At 34.3% G+C, this 24,396-nt stretch overlaps 1 protein-coding gene across 3 annotated transcripts in view; it reads right to left on the reverse strand.

Annotated features, from left to right (window-relative positions):
• Commd10 (COMM domain containing 10) overlaps positions 1–24,396 on the reverse strand; it is a 174,732-nt gene that overhangs the window by 98,952 nt on the left and 51,384 nt on the right. Inside the window, exon 6 of one of the 3 annotated variants that reach the window (XM_021238249.2) lies at positions 18,958–19,173. The exons of the other annotated variants lie outside the window; for them this stretch is intronic. Coding sequence (XP_021093908.1) covers positions 19,150–19,173 — 24 coding nt within the window. The 3' untranslated portion in view covers positions 18,958–19,149. Of the gene's footprint in view, positions 1–18,957; positions 19,174–24,396 lie in introns of those variants that run through there. 3 annotated transcript variants of the gene reach the window in all.

Genomic DNA, 24,396 nt, shown 5'->3' on the forward strand with positions numbered 1-24,396 from the left:
TAGCATGTTTTCTGTTTTGACAATATCTCGACTCCATTCAAGTGATTCTGAAAGACTTATGATCATGTGGCCCTCCTTTCCCAAACCTTGGGAGTCAAGAGAACCAAACAGGCCCAATAATTGTTGGGTTGTTGTAGTATTTCTTTTCCTGGAGATTAATTGCCAGTCAGAAAAACCACATTCACTCATATTTACTTGAAATCTGGAATAAGGATAATACGTATTTGCACATTTTCAGTTGATGAAGGGATCCTACCAGAGATAAAGTTAACCCAGAGGAAAATAAAACTGAAGAATGCAGAAAGAAAACAATGGTATTTGAACCCTTGAATTGTGCAAAAGCAGAGTAAAGATTCACTTCTTGTTTCATTATAGCTCCATAAGATGGTAAATTTCATAAATTCACTAAGTTAATTTGTTTTGGGTATCTGATGCTAACATCCAAAAGAATCCTAATGCAAATTTCTAAGAATTTACTCTTAGAAATCTCTTGAGGTCATTAAGAAATGCTTTCACAAGTCTTTTCTTTATTGCAATACCATGCATGCATACAAGCAAGAAAGGGAAATGAAGAAATTTGATTTCAATTTCAAATTGATAACTAGCAAAGGGTAAATACCAAAATACAGAATGAGTTTTGGGCAGTTGAAATCAGTAAGATAAAATATTTCCTTACTTAATATCCCATACAAAAATCTGGAATTGGCATAATTCTTATCTGTACATTCTTATATTCACTCAGGATGTTTGACAGAAACCGTAATGCTTCAACATCAAAACTACTGAAAATTGTAAGGTAACAATAGAATATAAAATGTAGAGAAGTGCTTATTACAAATTAAATATGTAACTCCAACAAAACGTTTATATTTAATTTGATTTCTTAAAACATATATTTTACATGACTTAAATATAACTTTTACATTTGTTTCCCTACTTGTATCCTATAGACTAAAAATAGAGATGAAAATGCATCTCAAATTTTATAAAATTTAAGGTTTGAGTTTTCATTTTCATCTTTCTAGATTAGCATTTCACCAGCAAGTATTAGTTGATTTTACTGTTAATATGTCAGTTACAATAACTAAAATACAAATACCCAGTAATCTTAAAAATATGGTAGTAATATATTATGATCCCAATTCAAGATGATATAGCATTTATATTTCAAAGACATGGGACTCTTAGTTGCCAATCACAAAAAAATGTAACCTGAACTGACATAAGCAAAAAGACAATCCCTTGGGTCATAGACCTGAAAATGTAGTAGAAATGGCTTCAGGCATAGCTGAGTTTTGGCCTCAAAACACATCTTCAGGACTTAGTTTCTGTCCTTTTACTGTCTTAGTTCTTCTGTTATGTTGCCTTTCTCCTCAGGCTCTATGTGATGTGTAGAGCTGTGGTGCCTGAAGCTGCCAAACCTAACTTGCAGTCAAAGTATCTGCGTATGCATTCACACAATCTAAGCTAATTATTGTATCAAAAGAGATGCAAGGTACTGACTACTTAGATGTAGCTCACATACACAAATCTGAGTTGGTGGGTGTGGCCTTATTCTAAAAGTACAGAGAGATAGATTCTTCAAAGGAAAATCAAGGGGTGTTCTTCAGAAGGCCAGCAATACATGCCTAATACAAATTATATCCTTTCATAATAAATATAATAGAAACAAACAATACCTGAAGTGCATTAATTTTTTATTTAGCTGAAAATATGAATAATACCTTGAAATCAATACTCTTCATATTTTCATTACTATTTTCTTCTGATACCATTACATAAACAGTATATTCTTTTACAATGTTCATAGAAATTCAGGGTATTGACAACTGTGGCTATTAAAAATAGTAATTTCCAAATAGCTGGGGATTAAGACCAATTTTCAATTAAGAGTAATTGTATTTACTACTCAAGAATTCTGAGTCATTTTATTTACTACAATTAAGAGTAACTGTATTTACTACTCAAGAATTCTTAGTCGCAAACAGTGTAAGTAACTTCTGGTTAACTTAAGCAGAAAAGGACTCTGCAAACAAAAATAATGAAGCCACTAAAAACATTTGGTTGAGTTAGAGCTACAAAAGGTTAGAAAATCAGAATTAGAAACACAATAATTCTGCTTGCTTGCTTGCCTGCCTGCCTCTTTCCTTCCTTCTCTTTTTTTCTTTCCTTTTGTACCAGGGATTGAACCCAGACCTTTCACACCAAGCTACATCCCCAATTCTTCTTTATTTTTTATTTTGAGATAGGGTCTGTGCTAAATCACTAGGTTGCCCAGTTGGTGCTCAAGCCTGTGATCCCTTCTCCCTCAGCTCCCCCTGCCCCAGAGTTCTGGATATAAAGTTATGTGTCAACAGGTCCTGCCAAAATTATTATTTTTTTTAAATCACCCTAGGAAACTTCTGCTGAGAATAGAGTTCTCATTGCTGAGACAAAATATCTAGCACCCAAAGTTAAAAGAGGAAAGATTTATTCGGCTTACAGTTTATAAGAGGTTCATGGTTGGCTGGCTCCAAGGCAGGGTGGCATGGCAGAGGGGCATCATAGAGGAGAAACAGTTTACGGCAGGCAGAAGGCAGCAAGCAGCAATTGACAAGCAAAGACCCTCTTTTTTCCTTTATATCCTATACTCTAAGTTAAAGGAGGAAAGGTTTATTTAACTCAGTTTGTAGAAGTTCCAGCTCATAGTTGACTAGCTCCAAGGCAAGCATGGCAGAGGAGCACTGCAGAAGAGAAACAATTCTTGGCAGGCAGAAGGCAGCAAAGCAGCAAGGCCTCGAGGAATCAGCAGGCATCAAGCAGTGACGACAGCAACCCTCTTGCTGCCCCTTATATTTTATCCAAGTAGCACTCACACCTCGGGTATTCACCACACACTGAATAGTACTCAATAGACACATGATTTGATCAATTCAAAATGTCATAAAAATAAAATATTCAATAATATTCCTAATAAGATGTTTGAAATTATTACATATGTCTAATTATTTTTAAAACAAAAAGCACAGGAGAATAAAGGAAAAATACATACTTTGTGCAGCTATTATGGACTATTGGCTATGTCGCATAATAACTCTAATGGAGAAATTAATAATTTTATCTCCATTAAAAGGCCAAGGAAAAGAAACTTTGGTAAAGTTAAAGAAAAAATTGCTATATGGAACTAGAAAAGAATAAAGTTAATTTATTCAATCATTTTAACAAATATTTCTTGAGCTCCTTGTATTAGGTCCTATTACCAGTGAGATTCTCTACTTTACAGACACTAACATTAAATGATAAAGTAAAAAAGGCCTTAATTTAGTTATTACAAAGTAACAAGTACCACAAAAAGGAGGTACAAAGTTGGAGGACTAAGTGGGTCAAGTCAGAGAAAACTTCCTTCAGGATGTGACATTTGATAACTGAATATAGTAATAAGTGGAGAGATTTGAAGGAGGAAGAGAGTGTTTCCTAGGTAGAGGAAGCAACAGAACCTAAAGAAACCCAAAAAGACAAAAGAAAACTGAATATATTTGATGATGTGAAGGAAGTACAGATGGCTAGAAAGGAGTAAAATGGGGTGAATATACAATTAGTGATATAAGACACTATCAAAAGGAAAAGAAAAAGCTGTTAAGTGAAACAAATTTACAAAAGCAATTTTGGTTACTGAAGGAGAACTGTACTGGAGTGGGCTAAAGACCATAAAAATAAACACAATTTGTTTGAAAGTATGACTGAGGAGACAGAAGGTTGTACCTGAAACAACAGATTGACTTGTTACTTTCACCAGATGTTAGATTTATTTGAACATGGTTAATTACTGATGATAGGAGGCCAAAGAGGCCAATACTGAAAATGGAGGAGAAAGAAGTCATCAACATGATTGGAAGAAATGATACTTTAGGGTACAGGAAATTATGGGTAACCACATAATCAGCCCAGTATGTTATTTTCTTCTATAATGTTTGACTGCAAAGTGAAGTTGGATAAGATTAATCCAAGATCAGAGATCTTGTTCATATGCACAGGCAAGACTAGTGGAGAAAGAACTTGTAGACACTGAAAAGAGAGTAAACTAATGGGTCAGAGTCTATAAAGTAGAGAGGAAGACAATGAAAATAGGAAGGGTCTAATCAAAAGATCTCCATAAAGACAGATGGGAGGAGTGTCATCAGAGGCAAGATGTCTGTATTAGTTATTTCACAGTTGGAAAAATTGTAATGACTCAAAATGTAGTGCTGTGTGGGAAGAGGTCAATGTTAGAGCTAAGAAGGTAAAGAAATTTTTTTCTTTTTTAAGGTTTTTTTTCTACCAATAATGCTCTTTACATACGACCTTTGTCCTTTTGTTATAATTTATTCTCTAAGAGATCTGCGCAATAAAACAGATTGGAATTCCTCCTCACTCCATCCTCTCTCAAATTACATCAATTCCCGCAAACTGAAGGTCAAAGGGAAAGCAAGGTAAGACTTAAGGCAAAGGAAAACTAAGGACCGACTGCTTGAACATACTTTCAGTTTTTCAAACTTCTTTGTAATATAGAGACCTTTTTTATTCAACCAATATCTTACATGGAACTATAAGTAGTTAAACAAAAAACTATAGCTTCTCTGCTAGAAGTATATCTGAGGTTCTGTTAGACCCCATGCTTGCCCTTGTCCTTGCCATTTAATTTTGTCTTGTAGCCACCTAGGACATTCAAAACAAATTGACATTTTTGTTCAAGATTTAAAAAAAAAAATTAAAATCCATGCTTTCTTAAAACCCTCTGTAATTGGGATATTGTGCGTCACTTAGGTTGAGACAATATTGAAATCTATGGTACAAAGATTTGGCAAATAATGAAAAACCTTTATTTAGATACTGCTTTCTACACTTAGCAGTAGAACATGTTCACCTTTGGGGAAAGATCTATATGTGCCCAAACTTTCACTAGGCATTCTGTGTATGCACCTTCATTCAACGGATTCAAAATTCTTGTCAGAAAGTTGTATTATTCCCATTTTGCAAAACAGAAAATTAAGGTCCAGGGAGGTCAATTAACTTGACTACAGTTAAAAAGCTAGTAAGGCCAAGATTCAAAGGATCTGATCCCAAAGTCCCAAGCCCATTATATCACATTGCCTCCAAGTTCATAAATGTTATACTATTCCTGCATTACCATTTTTATATAAAATCCTCTGCCTAAAAGCCCATAAAATGTTTCCTCACATATACTATTAAAAATAGCTCAACCCTTGAGAATTACACTCTAACTGCTGTATGGTACTAATGTATAACATAGTCATTCTAATGGATCTCTGCTCAATCTGTTTTCTTTTGGTAAACGATTCTCCCTAATGCTTCTAGAGTAAATCTGATGTTGCTTCTTTAGGCTGAGTGTTCATTATTTCCTAATTCTACATTCACATGATTGATGAGTGTCCACCCTATGAGTTAGTGTTAAATAGTATCATTAACCTTGACATTTCAGCTGAAAGTAAAATTGCAGCACTAAAATGTATCTACATAAAACAAAGGTCATAGAAATAAATGTTTGAGAAAATAACTACTGAATTACAGAATCATGACAAAAAGAAGCCCAAGACAATTCATATTGTAGCATAAAGCTTGTTTTAATCAAAAACTTCATTTAAAAAACACCAGACAGGGCCGGGGATTTAGCTCAGTGGCACTGTGCCCGACTCGCAAGCGCAAGGACCTGAGTTTGATCCCCAGCCTCAAAAAAAAAAAAAGACCAGACATATAATTAAGAAATATAAAGCGTAATAGGACACACATGTGTAAATACCAAATAGTTTCTCTAGTGTGAGAAATTGAAAGTGTAAATAAGGACTAAAAGGTATAATAGATAATGTGAAATAGGAACAAAAGGGGCAAAGGGGAGGGGAAAGTGGGAGGGGTAGGGGAAAAAAAGAAGGGAATGGAATTAATATGAGAAAATGAAAAAATGCAAGCTATTGTAAATAGGGAGGGATGGAGGGGTTGAAGGGAGGACAGGGGAATGGGGAAAAAATAAGAACCAAGGTGCATATCTCCAATATGTAAAGTGTGTAAAGGTGCATACCTCCAATGATGAATGTCATTATATTATACACCTAAAATGTACCAATAAAAGGATATAAAAAATATATATATGAAGTGTGTACACATAATTAGAGAGTAAATACAAAAGGACTGATGTGTGAGATTAAAAAAAATAAAGATCATCAGACTAGTAGGCCAGTTTCATTTTTTACATGTGACTAGAGTAGTAAGTACATTTCTTGGACTTACAGCAATATATCTAAGTAAAAAATCTCATGTGACATCCATAAAGTATCTTTCAATAATCAGTATTTATTTGTTCCCCAAAGCATTATGAATGCAATCATTTTAGTATTTGAAATTTAAGAACAGTATAGTCAACTATGATTACTAACCTTAAAGAAGAAACTGATCAAAAGAATTAAAATTCATACAAAGTCTAAACACAATTTGTATTTATTTTACAATAACATCAGTGTGCTCTATAGTCCCTGGAAAAATGTATTCTCAAAAACATCCTACCCATTTCTGATGACCACTAATTCTATTGAGGTATAGTCTGCTATCATACATATTTCAATGTACTAAGGAATAGGTAGAGAAATCTTCTAGGATGCCACAAATGAACTGCTTTGTAAATTATCCATTTTTCTGGTAACCAAAAGCTAAACGTACAACTCCTATTATTCATGGATTCCCTCTCTCAATAAGTAATGTGTTCAGTCTGTAGGTGGCACTGTGCTAAGTGCAGTAGACAAATTGGTGAACAAAACAGAAATGAGCTCTTTCTTCCAAAACTAAGAAAGTCAAAATTTAATACTATTCAGAAAGTCTATACCTTTATTAATTTGAAGAATGCCTATAATTCCCTTTCTTAGAGATTACTTATGTCCTCCACATAGTTCTTGGAGGAACTGGAAAATATCACATTAAAAATAAAAGCAAAATTGACTTTCATTTTAATGAGTTAATATTGAAATTCTAAAGCATGAGCTAGCCAAACCCAGATTTTTCAAAACTACTTCGGGTATTTAAAATTTATTCTCAAGGAGTTTTCTAAGTAAGCTCTTTAGGTTTCAGATCCTCTAGATTCAGAAACTGCTTTTTCTTTCAATTCTATACTTGTCCCTTTAGTATCCCCTAAGAATACTAACATATGTTTCAATATGTTACATGCCCATCATAATCAATTTATTTCTATATTTCTATATTCTCTGGGGACTTCCTGCATCAATTTTTTATGATTATATATAAATCTATTATTTTCACTTACTTTTAGACAACCTGCCTTTTTCACTTGGTTAAAATTTTAATTCTTTTTAACTTTACCTTCTAACATTAATCTTTATAGATGTCAATATCCCTTTAAACCCCCAAAATAGATTGCTTTCCTCTTAATCCTTGATAATACTAGTGATGGCTTAGAATACTCTGTTTCTCTAAATTTTAATAATATTGAGGAATAATCCAAATTTCTTGCAATAAAGTTGTTTCTCTGTGGATTCTTAGTTTAATGTGGTAATAATTTTAATCACCTTGAATGATCTCTTTGGTGCCTAAATTCTCTCAAAAGATAGCTGAGCATTCTCTCAACCCTGAACACATACAACTCTTCCCCATTTCATTACACAATACCACTCATTTATAAACCAGAAACCTATGGATTCTTCTTCATTTCTTTCCTATTTCTCCCTCACTTTCCATCCTCTCAGCTTTACTTGTAGACTGGTATACTTTCAGTTGTTAAAAAAAAAAAAGTCATTTTTCTTTTGCCTCAGGACCTATGCACATTCAATTGCTAAAAAATGTTCCTCCCTCCTGCTCAAAACAGACTTACCTAGTTGCTTCTCTTTCAGTAGGTCTAGACATCAATGTCACCTCTTCAAAGATCACTATACTTGTCATAGTTTTCTCTCTGATCTTTCCAGTCTTTTTGCTTGTATTTTTCATATGACACATTCCAATTTGTGTGTTTGACTGTTTTTGTCTCTGTATGTCCCCAAGAGAAAGTAAATCCCCTGGGGGCAAGAGATATGCTTGCCTTATTCTTTATCTCCAGTTCTAACAAAATATGCCTGGCACAAATTAGATGTTTACTAAGTATTTACTGAACAAATGAATGAATATACTAGAAGGTTTAGATGAAGAAATACTGAGATGCTAGCCAATTATATAACACACTACCACTGGGTTAAGTGAGGGTAAAAAGATAAAAAGTTAAAGATCACCTTCTTAAAGAAAATTGTCTTCTCATTCCCATTTTGATGGTATCAAACAATTCTAACATGATCTATAACACTTTCTCAAAGTGTTACCCAGGAAGCAGCAGTATCAGAACAATAATGCTTTTTCAAAATGATAATTCACTAAAATTATTGACTTCAACTGAACAGACTTAATCCACATGATTGTTTCATTCTATATGTGGATTTTTAAATTTAACTATGCTTCATAGTTTTTAAAATCTGTGACTCAGAAAATTTAGGAGCAATACTGGATGGACTTAAGCTTAATCTACTCTTCTACTACTTTTTCACATCAATTGTAAACCGCTAGCTGTTTTAATTTACTTTGTGTTATTTCATACAATTTTTGAAGCCGAGAGATATAAAGTATAATCTTGGTCAATAATAAGGACATTTAGTGAATAACCTGTAAACATAAATATTAGTGTTCAGAACTCACATACTGAATACCCATAGACCACACAATTACATAAGTACTTCTAGAGACCTCAATTTAATCTCATAGTACATCTGAGAAATAATAGATTTGTAATTAAAATGAAGGCATAGCAAGAATAATAGACTTTTAAAAAACATTTCCTCCTAAAAATTATAACAAAAAAATTTAATAGGACGACAATAAAAATGTAGTCAGTCAGTGGCTGATACAATAGTATACTATATGTAACCCTCTACCTATCCCCAAGTTGAGTTAATTTTATTTGTTTTATTAAACACAACTTTATTGAGAAATAAGGGACCTCTGATTTAAATTGTAAAACTCAGTGTCTTTGTATACTCACAGATGCATAACCATCACCATAGTTGGTTTTAGAACATTTTCATCATATTAACCCAGTCCTAGGAAACCACCAGCCTGCCTTTTCTCTCTGTAATTTCCCTGTTCTAGGGATGTCATACAAAGTGACACAATATTTAGTCCTTTATGGCTGAGTTTTATCACCGAGCACGTTTTCTGGGTTCACATATGTTATAGCAAGCATCAATGACTCATTTCTTTCTGTTGTTGAGTGATCTCCATTGGAGTCTGTGCCGCTTATCCATTTATTAGGTGATGAAGCTGAGGTCACTTCCGGTTTGTGCATTGTTAATAACACTGCTGTGCACATTCCTTCACAAGTCACTGTGACTCATGTTTTTATTTCCCTGCCACTGGATTTTGTTCTTAAGTGTGCTATTTTCACCACCTCTCTGCCTTTCTCATGCCTTCTTTCTGTGGGTTTTCCTTCATTTCACCTCATGATCCAGATCTGACTCAGAGCTTGCTCTTTCAGAAGTATTCTCTCCTTTGACTCTCACTGACTTTACTCTTTTCAGCACCAGTCTGAGCAGAACAATCTACCCTTTAGTTTTATATTGTTCTTGGGGTTTTTTTCTCCCTTCAAAATAGATTATTTCATCTATCTATAAATTTACCTATGGAGAATAAATAGCATCTGACATGCATCTTACCTATCCTTGAATATACTGAAAATATTTTAAAATAATTGTTATGATACAAATACTTTTTACCATAACAATAATTTGTTGAGATGTTGATATATGAAGCTTTTGTATTCTAAATACATTTTGAGCAGTTAAATGTAAAATTAAAGACCTTAATCTAATGGAGAAAACTTGTTCTAACAAAAGCTCACTGGTAGAGCCTAGCACACTTGCCTAGCACAAGAAAGGTTGTGCTTTGATCCCCAGCACCAATAAACAAATACACTGGAGTGCAGGTTTTTCCAGGTGCACTGTCACGGGAGTGTCCCTCTGTTCTCTCGGCCATAGGTGCAGATGAGGTGGCTTCTCACAGTCCCTGCTGGAAATTTCTTTGTGTTGCCCTTATCTACCTAAGACAGGGCCTCCCTGCCCAGACCTCTCCACCATTCTGCAAAGAAACTGCCCTAGAGGACGAGTGTCGCTGCTCTTTTCAACCACTGGAAAAAGAGTTTATTTTATACAAATTTTTAAAACTAATTTTTAGGCAGGAAAAAAATATTTTATTTGGTTTTCCTACAGTTATTTTTATAACAAACATTAAATGATAGAAAAAGTTAATGATTTATTAAACATTTAGAATGAAATGTTGATAGAAAATTTCACAGTAAGTTCTAATCTTTAGGCAAATACAACACTTGGTATGTGGAAGGGAGTGGTTCCATAACTCCAGGACCTCCTTCCACTACTCTGCAGATACCAAAATTTGTTAATGCACAAATCCACTGTACAAATTGATCCTATTTTTGCATATAATCTATCATATCTTCCCAAGTACTTTTAATCACCTAGAAATATTGATACTACTTAACACAATGTGTTATGTAATAGTAGTTATACTATATGACTTAAGAAATAATAACAAGAAAAAAGTGTGCAAATGACGGATGTAATTTTCTTCAAATATTTTCAATCTTAGGTCATTTGAATTAGCTGCAGAATCTAGGAACACAGAAGCTGACAGTATTACTATAAATGTGAGGTCACACTAGAGTTGTGAAAATCCCACTATTCCAAAATCAATACAGGAAAAAAAGGAATTGAAAATAAAACCTATTTCTCCTATTGTATTTTATTTTCAGTGGTTTAGACCCTAAGCAACAGAGCAGTGCCTATTATGAATCCAGGTATATTATTACTAAATAGTGTTAAAATATTTTCATTATTTTTTATAAAATTAAATATAAACAGTAGTCCAATAAAAATGTTTACATGAATATAATTCCAAGTGTACAGAAATAACATTCTCAGTGTACACAACAGGTATAATTAACTCTAAATTCAAAAACTTCATATTGACTGGTCAAAGACACAGAAAGCTCACAAATGAAAACCTAAAATCCTGTCTTTTACAGTAACCCTTCATTAACACTCAGCAGTAATCCCTTTAACATTAACATTAACAAAAGCTTCCTCAATTTTTGTTATGCGATTTAATTCTATTTCAAAGCTTGCTCACAACTACAAAACCTGGACTTAATGTGGATCTAATTTAACTACTTTATGACTACATCATGCTGCTTTACCCACATTTCATCTTTCAGAGGTTTCCTGATGTCCTTTTGTTTTCCAGAGCCAATGATATTTATTTACTCTTTGTTATTTTTATAGCCCTTTTTATCTTATGTTTATTGAACATATCTATATATCAAGCACTGAATAAGCTAAGTTCTTTCCTGGCTTTATTTGATGCTCTCAGTGAATCTTACATAAAATATTAAGTACTATTACTATACCATTTTACACCTGAAAAAATAAATTATCAAAAGAAAAGTTATACCAAAGCCAACTAGAAGTAGAGGATGGACTTCATTCTCTATCTATTCATGGTGCTCTTAACTATTCTCCTGCTACACTGACATTTTTAATTCATTCTTTTCTGTCTCCTCATTCACTCCTGTACTTCTTTTCTTCCTTCAACTGTAGATAACCTTGTCTTGTCTAGACTGTATCTACTACTATTTTTCTACCCCTATTCCCTTAGTAAGCTCATATACCCTGACAATTTCAAATGATCACATAGACAAAACCAAATCCATTATTTTGGCCCTTTCACTACAGTTCCTTGTTTCTAAATCTCCTAAAGACGTATTCAGTCAAACGGTCTATTATTATTCTCAAAGAGCATGATTTCCAAAATCCTTTCCAACTTCAATCTTAATTTCACACACATGTAAAACTTAATTTATCTCGGTCCTCCCTCCAAATTATATTTTCTGCCCATGAAAATATTACTCACAGTCTTCTTCCTTTTATTCTCTACATAAAACTGCTATCTGGCCCAATCATTTTTCCCCAAGAAATGTCTTGCGCATCTGAATTTTCCACTTCATTCCTACTACTGCAATCTTCTTCCTGCTTTGATGCTATTTTACTTCAATCTTTTACTACACAGACTTATGTTCCAACTGATAAAATGGATATAATTTTGTCTGATTTCTTCATTTTTTGTGACCCACTGGTTATTCAGAAGTGTGTTATTTAATTTCCATGTGTTTATGAAATTCTTAGAGTTTCTTTTGCTATTGATCTCCAATTTCATCGCACTAAGGTCTAATAATATACAGGGGATAATTTCAATTCCTTTGCACTTACCTAAATATGTTCTATGATCGAGGATGTGATCTATTTTGGAGAACAGCCCATGTGCAGCTGAAAAGAATGTGTATTTTGATTTTCTGGGGTGGAACACTCTGTAAACATCTGTTAAGTTCATTTGTTCAAGAGTTTGATTGAGTTGTAGTATTTTGTTGCTTGTTTTTTGTCTAGTTGATATATCTATTTGTGACAATGGGGTATTGAGGTCCCCACTACTACAGTATTAGTGCTTATATGATTTTTCATGTCTGTTAGTATTTGTTTTATATTGTTGGGCACACTAGTGTTTGGTGCATAGACATTTATGATTGTCATCTCTTCCTCTTGGATTGTTCCCTTCACAATGACGTAGTGTCCTTCTTTGTCTCTCTTAATTAGTGTGGGTTTGAAATCCACTTGATCTGCAAAGAGGATAGCTACTCCTGCTTTTTTTCGGGTTCCCTTCACATGGAGTATTGTTTTCCACTGTTTACCTTTCAGTCTATGAGTTTCTTTTTGAATTAAGTGTGATTCTTGTATGCAGCATATTGTTGGATCTTGCTTCTTCAACCATTCTGCCAGTCTATTTCTTTTGATTGGTGAGTTGAGACCGTTAACATTGATGGTTATAACTGATACATACTGACTTATCATCATGACTTTTTCTTCTTGTTGGGTTCTCCCCCTTTGCTTTTAATTTCTTGTCATGCCCGGTGGATTCATTCTGCTGGGCTTCCTGGGGTTGTGATCCTCACTGTCTTTTCCTAGGATATTGTCTAAAATTTTTTGGAGTGCTGGTTTTGTATTCATGAAGTTCCTCAGGTATTCTTTGTCATGAAAGTATCTTATTTCACCACCAATTTTGAAAGATAGTTTTGCAGGGTATATCAGTCTGGGTTGGAGGTTGTTTTCCTTTAGGGCTTGAAATACATCATTCCAACCTCTTCTTGCCTTGAGGGTTTGCATTGAGAAGTCTGCTGTGATTATGATGGGCTCTCCTTTGTATGTGATTTGTTGCTGTTCTCTAACTGCTTCTCGAACTTTGTTCTTCTCTTGGGTTTCTGGAATCTATGTGTAGATTTTTTTTTGATCAAGGCTAGTTGGAGTCCTATATGCCTCACTTATCTGTATATCAAGTTCTTTTCCCCTGCTTGGGAACTTTTCTGCCATCATTTCTGTGAACTGTTTTTTTTATGTCATCTGCATTCTCTCCTGTTTCTTCATTGACTCCTATCAGTCTTATGTTATTCTTCTTTGCATCATCTAGTAGCTGCTGAATTGATTTCTCGTGATCTCTTACAATTTTAAGGAAATTTTTCTTTTCCTGGTCAGTAATTGCAATCTTATCTTCTATATCTGAAATTCTGTCTTCACATTGGCTCATTCTGCTGCACAGACTTTCAATGGAGTTTTTAATCGCCTGGAAATATGTTTGTATGTTTTATGGATTCCATTTGTTTCCTATGTTGGGATTCCATCTTGTTCCTCAGCTCCTCTATATTTTTATCTGTGTCCTCTCTAGATTTATTAATCATGTCTTGCACTATAGGCACAATCTCTGCTGTTATGTGAGAAATTATCTCTGATTTCATATTTCACAGATCCTTTCATTGCTAGTTCAGGGAGTCCAGGTGGCTGAGTATCACTAACTTCTTACACTTTTCAGTGTTCCACTTTATGACTAGAATCAAGCCAACTCCATACTGCTTCATGGGATCTTAAACATGGAAATACTACTAAGCCAAAGACAGGAAATCAGGGTTCTAAATTGAATTCTGTTATGATCCAGTAGTATGACTCTAGGCAGATGTTTGAAATAACAACAAATCTATACTTTTATTTCCCCAGTAAAGTGAGATATGGAATCAGATTATCTCAAACATCTCTTTATTTTAAAATTCTTTAAATCTTACAGAACTTCTCTTAATATTTTATAAATCATAATAAAGGTTTTACATGAATTTTCTGAGAATAAAGTTTTATATTTTTGCAAACTCAACAACATAGAGCATTGTTGTTTGACAGCATAGTGGTTATCTTTCAGCTATTCTATTTTTAATCCCAGAATTATGAATTTAAATGGATAAATATGGAGTCAGAAGCCTGATGTACTACAGTTAAAATCATGCTTATTTTGTATGCCCTTAACATAGACTATCTGCAACCCATTAAGTGTCTGGTCCTAGTAGTATATTACAGAATAACATATATCTAGAGCAACTGAATAATTAAATCATACAATGTTATTCACTCTAACCCTTTGGAATAGAAGAAGTTTATATGAATACACTCTTGAAAATGTCTTCATCAACTATAGCTAATCACGTTTAAGAATATGTCATGGCATCAAACTTTGTGTTAAAACTTTATTATCAAACCAATTTTCCTACTAGGAAAACTAAGATAAATCACAAAAACTTATGTTAGAAAAAGGGCATGGAAAATGTGTTGAAGTCACATGTTTACTAATTCATCTAAAAATATTAGGCATCCACTGTATGCAGTGCAGTACATTAAATGCCAAAAGTAAAGATTTATAAGGTAACAAAAGTAATTTCCAACTTGGGGAAAAATGCACCAAAGAGGCTACACTTAATGGCATTATAATTTTAATACTTCTTAGGAATTGGAATGGTGAACTTTTCAGAGACAAACTCAAAAAGTTATCATCATCCATATTATAGTCATATGCCAGTTTTTTAAAGTTATAAATATGGGACTGGGGATTTAGCTCAGTGGTTCTGCTGCCTGCCTCACAAGCACAAGGACCCAAGTTCAATCCCTGGTACCAAAAAAAAAAAAATTCTAAAGTTATAAATATGTACATATATGTTTATGTGTATGTATGTAAATATACATTTCATTCTGGGTATGATATACTGTTCATTGGGTAGCTTCTAATTTTATTGTATTTATTTAACATGTGAATTTTTTACAATCATTTTATGATAATTTCTAATATTTAACATAATCACTCACTTTAAAATAAATTTTAAATGATTTAAGGCTTAAATCATATTCATTAATCACAGAATCTTAGAGGTAGAAGAGAGACTTGAATTACAGCTCTAATACAATGTCTGTTACACAGCAGTGGCTCAATAAATAAATAAATTTTGTCTTCCTGACCTTATAAAACCATAGTTGAATGAACAAAGGAAGACAGTCCAAAATGAAGTGCTTTCTAATTTCAGCTCCATCATTCACTTAAACAAGTGGCTTACTATTATTTTACTTTTATTTCTAACTTGATCTATCATACAGCAATATATATTAAACCATCATGAAAATGGAGGAATTACAGAAAGTAAGGTATTGTTGTCTTTACAAGCAAAAACAAAAAAATAGAGTCCCAATCATGCTCAATTATAGTATACATACTTCTGAACACTTTTAAAGTTATGGCAGACTATATTATCTCAGGAAAGTATTAAACACATATGTCTACTAACTCATCTAAAAATATTAGCCATCCATAGTGTGCAATGTAGTGAATGAAATGCCAAGAGTAAAGGTATATAAGAAACAGAACTGAGTTCCACCACAGGATGAGAAATTCATAAACAGAAGCATGTTCAAAATGAAATTGTCACCCAACTCTGAGGAAAGTTTGGGCAAACAGACAAAAGACTAGGTGGCAGTTATGTTTTAAAGGACCAAAATTTTTCCACACAAAAGTAAGCAACATTCAAGGAGACAAAGTTTGCAAAGAAGGAAATGATGTCTGGAAATGTCTTAGATATTCCACGCAGAAGGTCCCTATCGTGGCTAGGGGAAAGTGGTATGAGAAGAAACTAGTACAATGGGTAGAGAGTCAACCTACAGAACATCACTGCTCAGAAGTATGTGTGTGCATGTCAGGGAGGGAATGCTACCAGGAAATTTTAAGCAGCAAAATGTCATGTCAGAACTTTGTTTTACAAAAATAATACTAGATTGAGAGAGGAAGATTCTGAGAGCAGAAAGATAAACTAGAACAAGGTAGCCCACTAGGATGAAGATGACAGTAGTGTCAGCTAAAGCAATAAAGTCAGAAAGAAGACACTGTATTAATGAAAACAGCATTTACAGTAAATGCTATCCATATCTGAGGAAAGAGAGAAAAATAAATCTTTAAAACCCTTTATTTTTTTATACTTCAAACATCTCACCTTATTTCTGGTTCACTCAGAACCAAATCAGATTTTCCCATAAGGTCACACTGAACCTAACCATTGAATTTGATTCATTTCTAGTCCAACTCAGTCTGTGACCAGAATCATGGAAAGAATCAAGTCTGTGAACCGGGGTACCACTGTACTATCATTCTCCTCAAATTTCCCATCTCTATAAGGATTTCCCCCTTTGGTTCTGTGCCCTAAACTGGATCCTTGTTGAGGCTCCCCCAACATAGATATTACATGTTCCAGGCCTCACGCCGCCAGTCAGTGGCATCTTGAATTCTTCCACATGACTAAGAACTCAGATCAACTATGTCCAAAGAGTTGTTTTCTGTTTACCCAATGACCTTTGACCAGCTCTGGCCCTAGCAATGGGCAAACTGCTCCACCTTCCAGTAGGCTGCAATTGCACCTTCTCTAACAAGGGTATGAACTCCTACTTTGAAAGGGCACCCTTTTCCAAATTCTTCGTTCCTTAATACTCATCAGTCTAGTATATCCTTTAGAATTATCTTTACATTGTTGTAGTTGTTCACCTATGATAGCTTAATAATCTTTTATATTAAATGTCCCCTATTTAAATTACCTTGTGATTTCTATCTTTTGGGTGAACTCAAGAAACATATTGACAGTAGTCAAAAAAAAGTAACTCATTACTTTAGAATGTTAACATAAGAAATAACAAATTTTTAAAATAACAAAATGAAATTAACTCATCTATTAAAGAGTACAGTCTTATAGATTCTAAACATCTAAAAGTTTACAACTACAGAATAAGAAATTGATATACATAATACAGTAAAATATTATAGGAAAATCTTAGTAAGTACCAAGAAATGAGGAAATACAAAGTCTCCAGGATCCTGGCAAATTCCTATTTCACTGAATGTTAGGTTAAATGACAGATTCTACTTGCAAAAGTCTAGAGTAGAACAGTGAACAAGACTCAAAAGTCAACAAGATCAAAGTAAGATTCAAGGCCAGAATAGCCTATTTTCAGGCCTGTGTTTAGTTACTTACCTCATGGCTGGTACAAAATACCCAACACCTGTACCTTAAAGGAGGAGAGGTTCATTTTGGTTCACATTTCAGCTCATAGTTGGCTGACTCCAAGGCAGGAAGGCAAAGTAGAAGGGTCTGCTAGAGGAAAATTGCTCACCTCATGGTGTTCAGGCACCAGAGTAAAGGGAGAAGCCAGGAAGGGAGATACAACCTTCCAGGCCACACACAGAGTGACCCACCTCTTCCAACCAGACCTTGCCTCTTAACAGCAAGTCAGCTATACCTCCCCCATAATCCAATCACCTTTCAAAAGCCCTGTCTATAAGGACATGAGGTTTTGGGAGACATTTTAGATCTAAACTGTAACAAAGACCAATTCTCATATTCTCCTTCCCTCTTTCTCTTTCTCCTTCTGCTTCTGCTTCTCCTTCTCCTCTACCTCCTATTCCTCTTCTCTTCCTCTCTCTCTCCTCCTTCCCTTTCTTCTTCTCTTCTCCTTCCCTCTTTCCTTCCTCTTCTTTTTCTTTTCACTGTGATAAACTACACATAATATAAAACTTGCCAAATTAACAATTTTAAAATATACAGTTCTGTGGTATCAAGAACATCCTTATTGTACAACCATTACCACTGTCCCTGTCCAGAACCTTTTCATCTTTCCCAATGCACTGTACCCATTAAACCGTAATTCCTCATTCCCCTTGGACCCCAAACAGCTATGATTCTATTTTCTATCTCTAAGAAACTGATGACTCTAGGTATCTCATAGAATTAAAATCATACATTTGTCCTATTGTGACTGGCTTATTTCACTTAGCATAATATCCTTAAGGCTCATCCACATTGCAGCCTATGTCAGAATTTCATTCCTTTTCAAGACTGAATAAAATTCAAATACATGTATACCCATTTTGTTTAGCTATTCATCTCTCAATGAGCACTTGGGTTTCTATACCATTTGGCTATTGCAAGTAATTTTGTTATGAACATTGTATATAAATATCTAAGTTCCTGCTTTTACTTCTTTTGGGTATATACCCAGAAGGAGAAGTGCTAAATCCCATGACAAGTCAATGGATAGTTTTTGATGAATAACCATACTGTTTTCCATATGGCTCCATTACTTTATATTTTTACCAGTAATGCACAAGAATGTCCATTATTCTTTTCATGGTGCCACGTAATAAATACCCATTACACTGGGCATGGTGGTGCACATGGCAATCTCAGCTATTTTGGAGGTGGAGGCAGAAGGACTGCCAGTTCAAGGCCAGCCTGGGCAACTTAGTGAGATTCTGCCTCAAAAAGGTGGTGGGGGTAGGAATACAGCTCAGTGTTAGAGCATCCCAAGTTAAATCCTCAGTACCTCAAAATAAATAAATACTCATTACATGACATAAGAACATCACTTACAATCATTTATTCATTTAATTCATGTATAGTTATTTAGTGAGTAACAACTGCATGTTAAGTACTGTTCTAGCCACTGAGATTACAGCAATGAAGAAAAATGGCATATCCCTTATGGAGCTCATAGTTTAATGAGTGATACAAACACAAAGATAAGAAACAAGTATCTGTGAGATAATGATTAAATACAATGAAGACAAACCACAAGGACAGAAAGTAGTACAGAGTTTTCTAAGTGGGTTGATGAGAAAATTCCTCTTTCAATGGTGACATTTAAGGTGGCCCTAAGGAAAGTGAAAGAAAGTGATGAGACCAAAAAAAGCAAAACAGATTTGTTTCTCAACAAACTAGTTCTTCATTTCTCCTACTTGGCAGGTTGTATTTTAATATTTTATGATATCTGCCATAGGTATAATTATCTAAAAGAAAGGAAAGTTAATCCACTATGTTAAATTAATTAAAAGAATTTCAAGCTTTTAGTAAACATTTAGAAACTGAATATTTCTTTATGGGCAAGTTTAAATGGGCCTCATCAACAGATCTTTTTAAAGGAAGATTGCTAGCTTTGATAAACATTTAGTCAGAGTGGCTACTATTTGGGGTAAAACCAGAATAGTAAGGAGTTTATGTAAACACAACTCTCAACAAATGAGAGAGACAAAAGTTAGGTAAACTTTGGAGTCATCATTGACTTATTTTCTCACAAACTTTATTTTTAACCAAAAATCCTACCATCTTTACCTTCAAAGTATTTCAGAATCCTCCTTTACCAACTTCTCCACCATCATCTGGTCTATACCACAATCTCCTCTTGACTGAATTAATGTAATAACTCACTAATTGGTTATTCATTTGTTATATCATTGATCCGCTGTGATCTATTTTCTGTACTACAGCTGCAATGATCCTTGCAGATTATAATTCAGATCATGTTCTAGTGCTCAAAAGTCTCTACTCCCATTAAAATTTAGTCTTAACTAAGGTCTATAAAGTACTTCCACATCCTCTTACTCTCAATTTTACTCTCACCTTATCATCTGAAACTCTCTTCCCACACAAACTATACTCCTGCCACACTAGCTTCCTTGCTATTCTGAGAAAACTATAAGCACATTTCCATTTCAGGGCATTTGCACTTGCTGTTTCTGCTTAATGAATTGTTGTTCCTCAAGATGGACACACTCACTTCAAGTCTCCAGTTAGATATTATGTTTTCAGAGAGGAAGGTATTCCCTGACCACCCAATCTACAACATTACCCTGATATTACTCTTTATCCATGCTCAAATATATGATTTTTCATAGTATATCATTACCTGCTAGATTACATACTATTTACATTCTTTGTTTATGTTCTTTTCGCACCTACTAGAATAAATGTTCTAAGAGAAAAGAAACTTTGCTTTGATTACTGTATTCCCAATACCTAGAAGTATCTGGCACACAGTGTGCCTTGAATAGATGTTTGCTGAATGAAGGCATGAATGAATCTATATTGTTAGTGTTTTGATTGTCATCATTTCAGAGGGAAAAAGTTTAAAAATTCATCAACAATGAAAATGCTTTGGCTTCTTCAATTAGCAAATAAAATTCTATTTATATTTCTATAATATACCTAAAGAAAGCATATGATTTATGAAACTGTAACTCATCAAATAAAAACAAGAACTAACTGGAACTTGCAGAATAACTTCTGATTATAACTAGAGCAGTACAAATTGAAAGTAACCAAAAGTGAAGGGCAAATACCAGTACTTCATCATCCAAGACACAAACTGGTCTCCTTTTCTACACCTATTCATAAAGCGATGGCTGACGATAACCACTAACTCTTTGAATATAAATATGTTTATATAATCTGTATAAATCCAGACCACAATCCAGCCCACCAAAGCAGACAGCTAAAACGTTAAAAGTCAGGAAATTACAAAGTTTTTACTCTTACCCTAAATTAACCTACTTGAATTGGCTTATATAACATTTTAAAGGTATAAATAGAAAAGAAAAATTGAAAGTTACTTTACTTATAGAAATAACATTGAAATATAGTTGCAAAAGGAAGTGTAACGGGAATTCCTTGACTTCTAAGAAAAGAAGTTTAATGTCAAGGCATTAACATGGCTTTGTATTTTGTGAACTACTTTAAAAATGGAATGGCCAAAAAAGATTCAGCTTTTAGATGAATTAAGATTATGACTTTGTCTTGACCTTAACATTTATTATCTAAATAACTTTAATATATATTAAAAGAAAACATGCACACAACAGAGGTTTTTATGTTCTGATTTACATTACTGCAGACCACAATGAATAATACTGGCATAATTTTAGGAAGTTTAAATATTACAAATTTTACAAAAGAAAAAGTCAAAGGCTTGATACTACAAAAGATTATTAAAGGTAAAGTCTCCAAATTTGAAAGAGCTCTACTATTTTCTTGGAACCAAAAAGCAAAAGGTTCACTTTGATTTTCATGAGATGGTACAAATAAAACTTGCTAGAACTTTCTCAGGAGTGTTTCCCACACAGAAATACAATTATCCTGGAGATAATTGTTTGGCCACTTACAAAGTTTTAAACTTGCAATTAAAAGACCTGAGGTTTAAGTCCCGAAGGTTTGCAAATAGTAATAAAACAAGGAAAAACTAATCTTTGCATCTAACTTTATAGTTTACAATATATTTCCAATAAACAATTATAATCATTACCAACTTTGTGGGGCAACTACTATTACTGACATTTTATAGAGAAACAAACTCAAGTCCCTAAAGCTGAAGGTAGAAATATTTATTTGTGCTAGCTCTTTAAGCTGTAAATGTCCAGATAAACCACACTGGCTGCAGAAAACCTCTCAATGAGCTCAGGATGACAATTTTAGTAAATCTGCCACTATAGTTGACCCATGACAATCAATACATGTCCCCAAAATGTGATTTGCTCACAAAGGGTAAGGGAGACCACCTCCCAGGAGCAGACAGAATAATGAAATATGATGCCTGTATACCCCTATATTCATACACTGAAGCCCTAAACCCCAATGTGGCTGTACTTGGAAATGAGTTAAATGAGGTCACAAGAGTAGGGCTATGATTCATGGGATTAATGCCATTATAAGAACAGACAGCAAGCGCTCATCCCCACCCCTATATAAACACAAAAGAAAGGCAAAAATCATATACTGTAAGTACAGAGCAAGAAGATGTTCATCTACAAGCTAAAAAGAGAGCACTCCTCAGAAATGAATTTTGCCAGCAGCTTAGTACCTGTTGTAGTCAAGATTTGCAAGGGAATAGATTTAATAGAGGACACAAAATTTACAGAATTATTTTATAATATTCACCCAAAAAGTTAAATGCAGAGAGATACAAGAGATCTGTCTACACATGAAGAATCCAGCTGAGGGCCTGGATTTCATGGCAATGTCCTGCACAAGTCCAGCTGAAGATCTAGAGCCCAAGGCAATGTCTCATCCAAGTCTGTATCAAGGATTTGCACCGGGAAGGCCCAAAGGCCAGTGGTGAAAGCTAGAAAGTCTGTGCTGGCCAGGTGAAAGGTCTGTGCCACTAGGCTAAAGGATCTACACTGGAGCCAGGAAGTGATGCTCAAGGTGAAGATCAGAGCTCCCCTGAAAAGAATAACAGCAGTCATTCCCCAGGACAGCGAGAACCCAAGCTTCTCTGACAATAACAGCCAAGTTCGTATCAAGAAAACCAGCCACAGAAAGCTTCTCCAGGAAAATCAACAGCATACAATCTTCACCTCCACTTCCCCTTTTATGCTGTTGCCAACAATTCTCAGGTGGGTCTTCCATGCCCAGAACCACATTGACTCGATTCAGATGAGTGTTCCAAATTGACCATTAGTTAATCCTCTATACTAACTTCTTAGGCTCCAGAAAGGTGAGAAACAAGTAACTGCTGTTTAAGCCATTCAGTGGTATCCTGTTATGGTAATCATAGTAGCCTAATACAATAAGTACATAAAATGTATAAGAGAGGCCAGACATGGTGGTACAAACCTATAATCTCAGCAATTTGGAAGGCTGAGGCATGAAGATCTTAAGTTTAAGCCCAGCCTGAAAAACTTGCTGACCTTGTAACATCCTGTCTCGAAATTAAAGAAGAACTATGGAGACGTAGCTCAGTGCAAAGGTTCTGGGTTCAACTCTAAGTACCCTCCTCTCCAAAAAAGAGTGACTAATTTTTAATTTACCATAAGAAAGTACAATTATAAAAAATACAGTATGTCAACTATATTCCTTATCAGAGCTGTGCCAAGAACCAAAACTAGGGGACTGACTTGATAAATAAAATATTCAGTGGCCTAAAGTATCCTTCTCACCATATAGTCACTACCTCAAAAAAGGAATTAGATTTTTCAAGCTTTTCTGATTTAAATTCCCTTTCTTCATCCACTGCCAATTCTAATCCTTGTCTCAGAGACTTTCCTTGGCCTTCAATAGCATAAGATCACTTCAGCAACTTCAAATAGGCATATACTTTCTTCAGATACTGCATGTTAAAAAGAAAACTGGAAAAGCTTTAAGCTATAGAACGAGGGCAATACTAGTTTTATCAGCATTTTTTCCTATCTTGGCTATGATTCACTTGACATAACTCTCCAAGGATAAACAAGATTAACTCTCCAAGGGCAAAGCATTTTCATCACTTTCAAAGTCCTTAAGGGGTCGCTTTACCGTAGCCACCAAGGATTTCAAACAGATCCCAAGACACAGACTGAAGGCCCTACTCAAGCTACTCTGCTAGAGGCATCTTATAACTTATTAAGTGGCTACATGCAAAATACCATATTTGATCTGTACAACTTCCTGATAAAAGTATAAACTTCCCCCCCCTAAAGTCATGAAAGTAAGTCTCAATAAGTTTTAAAGTCCAAAACTACACTTATTTTACTATTTCACACATTATTATGAATAAATGAAGTATTACAGAATTTCCTTGAAATAAAGATACGTGGTCATCTGTAAACTACTAACTACAGTTAGCTTTTATAATTAGTTTTTTTCAAAGCTAGACAAGAATAATTACAGCTTAACTTTTTTTTTCATTACTGTGTGGATCACTTATTCTAATTACTGTGTGGATCACTTATTCTAACCTCATGAAAATTCCATCAAAGCTTTGCACAAACAACTGTCAGTTTCCACACTTATTTGAAGGTAGGAAGAAAGTTAATCTATAATTGAAAATAGAGACTAATCCAGAGTTTCTTTCTGATTATTCTATTAGAAAAGTAGTTACACAAATATATCAACCACCCCTTTGTAGCTAAGCCCATAATTTCAATGGTAAAAGGGAAGAAAATATGTTTATTTATACATAAAATATAATTAAAATGTATACCACATAAAAAATATATAAGGAAAAAATGGAAACAAAGTCTTTGTAAATAGGGAAGGGTGGAGGGGGTAAAGGGAGGACAGGAAATAGGGAAAAAATAAGAACCAAGATATATCATGTAAAGGTACAAGTACCCAATGATAAATGT

This window comes from Heterocephalus glaber, unplaced genomic scaffold (genome assembly GCF_053883595.1).
Source record: "Heterocephalus glaber isolate CG9 unplaced genomic scaffold, H.glaber_assembly_v1.0 deba00001606, whole genome shotgun sequence".
Classification (NCBI taxonomy): domain Eukaryota; kingdom Metazoa; phylum Chordata; class Mammalia; order Rodentia; family Bathyergidae; genus Heterocephalus; species Heterocephalus glaber.